This window comes from Lepidochelys olivacea (genome assembly GCF_965140295.1).
Source record: "Lepidochelys olivacea isolate rLepOli2 genome assembly, chromosome: 2".
In the NCBI taxonomy this organism is placed as follows: Eukaryota; Metazoa; Chordata; order Testudines; family Cheloniidae; genus Lepidochelys; species Lepidochelys olivacea.
In genome coordinates, this window is record NC_140412.1 from 26163829 (window position 1) to 26171418 (window position 7590).

Here is a 7590-nt window from a genome sequence, read left to right on the forward strand (position 1 = left end):
TTCTCTGTCCCATTGCAACTTTCCAACTGTCTCAATACCTGGTGGTTAGGCATTGTTTATTCCCTTTTTTAAAGTTCCATCATTTATACATTTTGTGGTTAATACATTGTAAAAATATATCTTAAAAACAGCTTTCAAAATAGGATAAGTAAGATAGGTTAATACTGCACACTGAAATAACATTCTTTGTTAGACGTCTTTATCTTAACTGCAAAGCATCATCTGATTCATAGATTCCAAGGCCACAAGGGACCATTGTGATCATCGAGCCTGATCCCCTATATAACATAGACGAGAGAACTTCCCCAAAATAAATCCTAGAGCAAATCTTTTAGAAAAACATCCAATCTTGCTTTTAAAATTGTCAGTGATGGAGAATCCACCACTACCTTGGTAAGTTGTTCCAAAGGTTAATTACTGTCACCCTTAAAAAAGGTATGTCTTATTTCCAATCCGAATTTGTCTAGCTTCAATTTCCAGCCATTGGACTGTGTTATGCTTTCCTCTGTTAGATTGAAAAGCCCACTATTAAATAGTGGACCCATTGTCTAGCAGCGGTTGCACCACTGCCAAATACAGAGGTAAAATAACCCCTCTACTTCTACTCAAGACTCCACTGTTTATGCATCCAAGAAGCACCTTAGCTCTCAGTGCGACGTTGTGGCCACAAGGGCTATGTTTGCTTGATTAGCCACCATGATCCCCAAATCTAGTTCAGAGTCACTCCTTCCCAGGGTAGTATCCCCCATCATGTAAGTATGGCCTATATTCTTTTATCCTAGGTTTATACCTTTACATGTAGTTGTATTAAAACACATATTGCTTGCTTGCACCCAGCTTACTAAGTGATCCAGATTGCTCTGCATCAGTGATCTGTCCTCTTCATTATATACCACTCCCCCAATTTTTGCGTCATCTGCAAACTTTATCAGTGATTTTATGTTTTCTTCTAGATCATCAATAAAACTTGTAAATAGCATAGGACCAAAAAAGAATCCATGCAGCACCCCCTTAGAAACGCACCAATTTGATGATGATTCCCCATTTATAGTACATTTTGAGACCTATCAGTTAACCAGCTTTTGGTCCATTTATGTGTGCCATGTTAATTTTTTATATCTTTCTAGTTTTTTAACCAAATGTCATGTAGTACTAAGTCAAATGCCTTATAGAAGTCTAAATATATTATATCAACATTAGTACCTTTAGCAACCAAACCTGTAATCTCATCAAAAAAGATAAGTTAGTTTGACAGGATCTGTTTTTCATAAGCTCTTGTTGACTGGCATTAAATATATTATCCTCCTTTAATTCTTTATTAATTGAGTCTCACATCAGCAGTTCCACTATCTTGCCTGGGATAGGTGTCAGATTGACAGGCCTATTATTATCCGTGTCATCCTATTTACCCTCTTTAAATATTGGCACAATATTAGCTTTTTTCCAGTCTTCTGGAACTTCCCCAGCGTTCCAAGACTTATTGAAAATCAGCATTAATGATCCAGCAATATCCTCACCCAGCTCTTTCAAACTTCTTGGATGGAATTTATCAGGATCTGCTGACTTTACAATGTCTAACTTTAGTAGCTGCTGTTTACCATTGCTCCCTGGAAAGCCTAAACATCTTTCTCGGCCCATTAGGTGTCAACGGATGCCCCACCTTCTTTCATAGTAACAGCCTTCTTTAATATGCACACAGCTTAAAACTGTAAACAATAATTACTTTAAACAGCTGTTGTGTCACTTTGTATGCAGATCCTTATTATTATACAAGTATCTGTATAAAGCATAGAAAAAAATAGCATACACAACATTTGTTTTTGGCCATTTTGCTGCTTAACCATACATCTTAAGTGACAAAACAATACAATGCCACCCAGGATCACCTGTCACAATCAGAGCCTTAAAGCTCACTTTTGTCCAGCTTTGTGTGAAACAAACTTCAAAAACAGACTCCAACGTGAAACTGCAGAACTAGAATTAATTTGCAAACTGGACACCATCAGATTAGGCCTGAATAAAGACTGGGAGTGCTTGGGTCATTACAAAACCTAAACCTAATTTCCCCAATACTGATTTCCCCCTAGTGTTACTCACACCTTCTTGTCAACTGTCTGAAATGGGCCACTCTCATTTCCACTTCAAAAGTTATTTTTCCTCCCTTGGTATCCTGCTGTCAATTGAATTGTCTCGTTAGACTGACCTCACACTTGGTAAGGCAACTCACATCTTTTCATGTATTTATACCTGCTCCTGTATTTTCCACTCCATGCATCTGATGAAGTGGGTTCTAGCCCATGAAAGCTTATGCCCAAATAAATTTGTTAGTGTCTAAGGTGCCACAAGGACTCCTCATTGTTTTTACATCTCCATCGTGCAGCAACTGATTGAGAGTTTCCTTGGCTTTTCTCATGCTATTACACATTTGTATGACATGAATACCTTTCGCTCTTACAAGAACTTTTAGGCTTAATGTTAAAGGACTAATATGTATATCAAGGGTGGGAATATATTATTGTAATTTCTCAGTTAAAACACTAATTGGTCTGGGTTTCACCTCAGGGCATTGCAACATCTTTGTAGATGATTGTGTACTTAATTATGCATCTGGTGGAAAGAAAGGTAACTAGCCTGTTACTCATAAGTTTATCATTTCCTTCCAACCCCTGGGATATCTTAAAGAATCAGGGATGGTCACAGGTATTCTCTGCTGTTGTAGTGGGTGTGGGCTGATCAGGAATGGGAGGTGACTGGTTCGTATGCTAACTATGTGTCATGGATTGTTTTATAGTCCACTATAGGAGTTGCTAAGGTTACATTATACCAGTCATGGGCAACCCGTGGGCCGCACGTGGCCTGTCAGGGTAATCTACTGGCGGGCCACAAGACAGTTTGTTTACATCAACCATCCGCAGCTCCCAGTGGCCGGGAACGGCAAACCGCAGCCACTGGGAGCTATGGGCGGCAGTGCCTGCAGACAGTCCATGTAAACAAACTGTCTTCATGGCCCACCAGTGGATTACCCTGACGGGCCACAGGTTGTCCACCACTGCATTATACAGTTCTACGTGTGTAATGCTAATTCCTAAAACACAGGCACTCACAATGTCTGTGAAAAACTTCACTGCTTCTCCTTCCCCCACCACCAAGCACTTTATTTTAGCAAGAATTTTAGCTAATAACCAATGCATTTTTAACATAACTAAAGGAAAATAATATAAAACTTAAAACATTTTTTGTGGTGCACACTATTTTGGGGTCATAGCCATTATTATACTATTGTAACATCAATTCAATTTTTTGCAAATGTCAGTTATAAATATATCTCCATGTATTTCTGTCTCAGTGAATAATTTAACTACAAAGTTTTTTTTTCTATGAATCAAAACTTTTTGTCCGAAGGAAGAAAAAACTATAAGGCAGAAACTTCAATATTAATGTAAAATAATATTAATAAGATCACAGCCTTTTCTTAAGTTGTATAAACTATTAAATTCTAATATAGCTATGAGTGTACTACAGACAAATATTGTATTTTGCTTGGCTAGTTATTCTGCTAATTGTTAAACCTAAAAATAATTTTTTTTTTAAAGAAGTTTCTATCTTTTGTCATAACAAGTTTATTAGCCTTGAGGTAAGGTCATTCACAGCGGTGGGTAATTATATCTCTCTCTTTGTATGGGCTGTCTTACTAACTATTTAATTAATAAATCATCTTTGATTGGATTTATCTAAAGTCTGTCATTATTAAATAAATCTCAGCTCAAGGGAACATTACTCATTGAACCTATAATCACAATTAAAATTGTTATTGATTTTTGGTTATTGATTCCTGACAAATTATGGATAATTGATTATTGACTATGAACAAGGAACCCAATAGGCAGCTATTGATTGGTCTGGCAGGGTGGAATCATGATCTGCCTGCCAGAAGTAGGACTAAACAGTATCAAGGATTGGAGTCTTGCTAGGATGTTCATAGCACCGCAGCACACCCTGTTCACAGGCTTTCAGATCCATTTCTATATCGATACATATGTGCATATCAGAACAGAATAAATAAATGGAACACCACTTTGGGGTTAATATCAGAACATCGGCAGGCTGGACACAGACTGTCAAACTACAGGAAAGGTCTTCCATAGCCGTTGGTATTTGTGTGTGTCATTGCGCATGTGCTGTCTTTGCTAACTATTGGATTAATAAATCCAATCAATGCTGACTTATTTGAGTTCTGTTACTATTAACCAAATCTGAATTTGAGAGCCTGCCATTCATTAAATATATAAACGCAATTACAATTCCTGTCAGTTACTGACTGCTGATTAACTGGTTATTGATTATTGACAAGTTGATTATCAACATCCCTGAAGCAAAGGAGAGGGGAGATCATGGGGAGCACTCCTGTCCTCAGCAGAGGAGGGGGAGCTGCACTCCACCTTTCGTCTGCCCCGCCCATGACCCATTAAGCCCCATGGGCACCACAGGGGGAAGGGTCTAAAGAGCATAAGGGAGTGGGACGAGCATGAAGCAAAGCTACTTCTATATCTCCCAGCTGGTGTCTGACAGCTTTGGCTCCCCTTGGCCAGTGTCTATGGGACAGGAGAATCCAGGCCCTGTGTTTGGATTTGAAGGAATCTTTCCAGTGATTTGAATATAATGGGATCAGTAAAGCAGGCAGTCCTGACCAGTGATGTTACAAGCAGAAGGCCCTGCTTTGCAGGACTTGGATCGCCGAAACTTTTCATGCTGGTTTATATCATGGTGCTAGATCCGTGTAAAACTGATTAAATCATGTACAAGAGTGCACTCCCTTTGTTGTTGGTCCTAACTTGACCTTTTTCCAGGGAACTGATTGAGCAATAAGCATGTGGGTGATGGGGACAGCTTATTGGAGTACCAGGCTGACAAGCTGAACTATAAGGAGTAGTTTGTCTTTACAATAAGAGTACATTTGCATAGCACATTGCTGACTTGTTATTTCTCTTAAAATATGTTATAATTGCCTTTTGTGAGGTGAGCTTATATTTACTGTTTGTTTGTTTGTTTTTGTTTTTTTACAGCCCCAACAGAGGCTTCTCCATAAACACTACCAGCCTCTAAAGCTTCTGTCCTGCCAGGTGATATGAAAGTGAACTTTACTTCGTGAAAAGCGTAACAAATGACACTGCCAGAAGGTGACCATGGAGAATTGAAAGATTAACTGAAATACAACCATTCAGTCAAGATGATGCATTCCGGAAAGTCCTGGTTTGCTGTGGAATTAAAATGTGGTGCATAAAATACAGTGCTAATTTGTTCAAAGTGGTCATTGACAGACCATTAGCTGGAAAACTGTTTCCAGTTTTCATCACTGTGCATAACTGTGAGTTCCCTTTAGGGGACTATCTGTGCCCTTCACTGGAAGTCCTGTTTTAGCATGGCAACTACTGGATTATTTTATTATGTATGCAGATGGCATGATGATGTTTTAGGAAAAACTTACAGCAGTCCTCCAACCTCCATAAAAATGTTCACAATATTACACCCCCGATAGGAATGTAAATGTCTTGTATATGTTAGTTATGCAGTCTAATGGTATTCTGTTTAACTATATGTGATCTCCACACAGAAGAGTTAGCACATTCTATACATGTCAGGAAAGGTATTTTCTTTATTTCAATACTAAAATATGTTTCAGTACCTACACTGAGACTGTATCTAAAATAGAACCCGTACTTGCTTATATTCACAGATTCATGGGAGATTGCATAGATAGATTTGCTCATGGCAAGTATGCACTAGACATATTTTATTGAGACTTATTGAACAGTTCTCATGGAGGTAGCCAGGAATAGGGGATGTTGAATGGACTATCGGATATTGTGTCTGCTGTCCCCCGCCCCCACCAATAAACCAAGCAGTCCACATTTCTGTTGTGCTAATGTAAAGTTCCCATTAAATTGTAAAGGAAAAGATCCCTTCTCTGAGATGCATTGTGCCTATGGCTTCGGTCTACATTAAACACAAGAGAGACTGGAGAAATTCTGGTACTTCTGCTAATCACTGTTTGGTGCGGGGGAGGGAATCACAACTTGCAGAGTCCGAACAAAACCTCTTGAAGATAATAAAGAGTGAGAGGTGGACTAGATGCTCCCACTCTGTACGACTCCTCATAGAGGACAGATACCTCCATTAACATTTCCTCCTCTTTCTACCCAAAACACACTTTTTTTTTTTTTACTCTGAACTGGGGTTAAGGTAAATTGTTCTAATAACCCTTTGGGCATTTTGTAGCAGGCTCAAGACTGTTGCATTCAAACTGAGCATTGTTATTTGTTGTTCAGTCTCTGAGTGGCTGACATCACGGGTTGTGTCACAGCTGGCTGTGGTACAGTTTTTATCCACGGGGACTTGCGGGAAGTACTTTTCATCCCGCCCCTCACATTGGGACCTATTTGAAACAGACTATTTACAATGAAGTAAACTAAATAGTCAGCAGCATCACAAGGGACCAGCCTGGTGGCTCTTGCAGTTCGTAAATGAAAGATGGCACTTTGGGTAGCCACAGAACATCTTTCTCTCCAACCTAACGGACTAACACTTAGTCCATCTGCCAAACCTGTAGAGAGCCTTCCATGTCGGAGACTTAGATACCAACAGTGGAGAGAAGATGAATCTTCATGGGATAACAGTAAGACAAAGGGATATTTTTGAGGGATTTCATGTGGTACACTTTTAGAAGCTATTCTATACACTACTAGTGATTGTAAGATCAACCAGTTAGAGCACCAGTGCACCCAAAGTGTATATTTTTGGCTTTGTCAGATGGGTGTGGATTTATGTCAGAACTTTTCACCCATCCCTGGTATGCAAACAATATATATACTTTTTGGACAGTTATAAAAAAAATTAGGATCAGCATGTTGGCTACTGTATAATATCAATTTAGAGCACAATTACAGTTAGTTATGGCCAAGATTTTCAGAATTGTCTCGTGATTGTTGGGTGCTTAACTTGACACCTTAAGGGAGCCTGATTTTCAGAAAATTCTGAAAACCAGGTCTCTCTAAAGTTTCTCAAATTGGGCATCCAGAACTTTCGAGCATCCAGAATCACAAGTCACTCTTGAAAATTGTGGCCTTTAATTTAGATTGGTTAAAAAAACTCCAATAAAGGCATAAGAATAATATCCTCTCAGTGCAAAGTTGCTAGAGCAATACTTTAGCAATGTGTACTTTTTATAGTTGCCCATAGTATTGCAAGTTGACTTTTTTCAAAATTGGTCATGTGCATTGAAGAATTTCACTAAAAGTTTTAGCACATTTTATAACCCTTTGCTATTGTTCTGATTTAGAATGAATTCTGGGAACTGAGATCTGTCATTTTCGTTGGTCACTTACATTACTATTGCTGTTTAAAAAAAACTTTTGGTTTGTTTAAAACAAAACAAAAAGAGAGAGAGATACTTATATGTTAAGTATCCTCTTTTACTATACTCAAGTTTATTACATAGTGATACGTTCTAGAATAATTCAAATGATAAAGTTAAGATTGTCACAAATCATTATACTATATGGGCGTGAGAGAAAAAGATTAGTTAGGTAAAAT

At 38.4% G+C, this 7590-nt stretch overlaps 1 protein-coding gene across 1 annotated transcript in view; it reads left to right on the forward strand.

Annotated features, from left to right (window-relative positions):
- Window positions 1–7094, forward strand: part of SAMD12 (sterile alpha motif domain containing 12) — a gene marked incomplete at its 3' end in the record, with an annotated part of 241864 nt that extends 234770 nt beyond the window's left edge. Inside the window, exon 5 of the mRNA XM_084618349.1 lies at window positions 5064–7094. Coding sequence (XP_084474475.1) covers window positions 5064–5086 — 23 coding nt within the window. The remainder of the gene's footprint in view (window positions 1–5063) is intronic.
- Window positions 7095–7590: the final 496 nt, after the last annotated feature.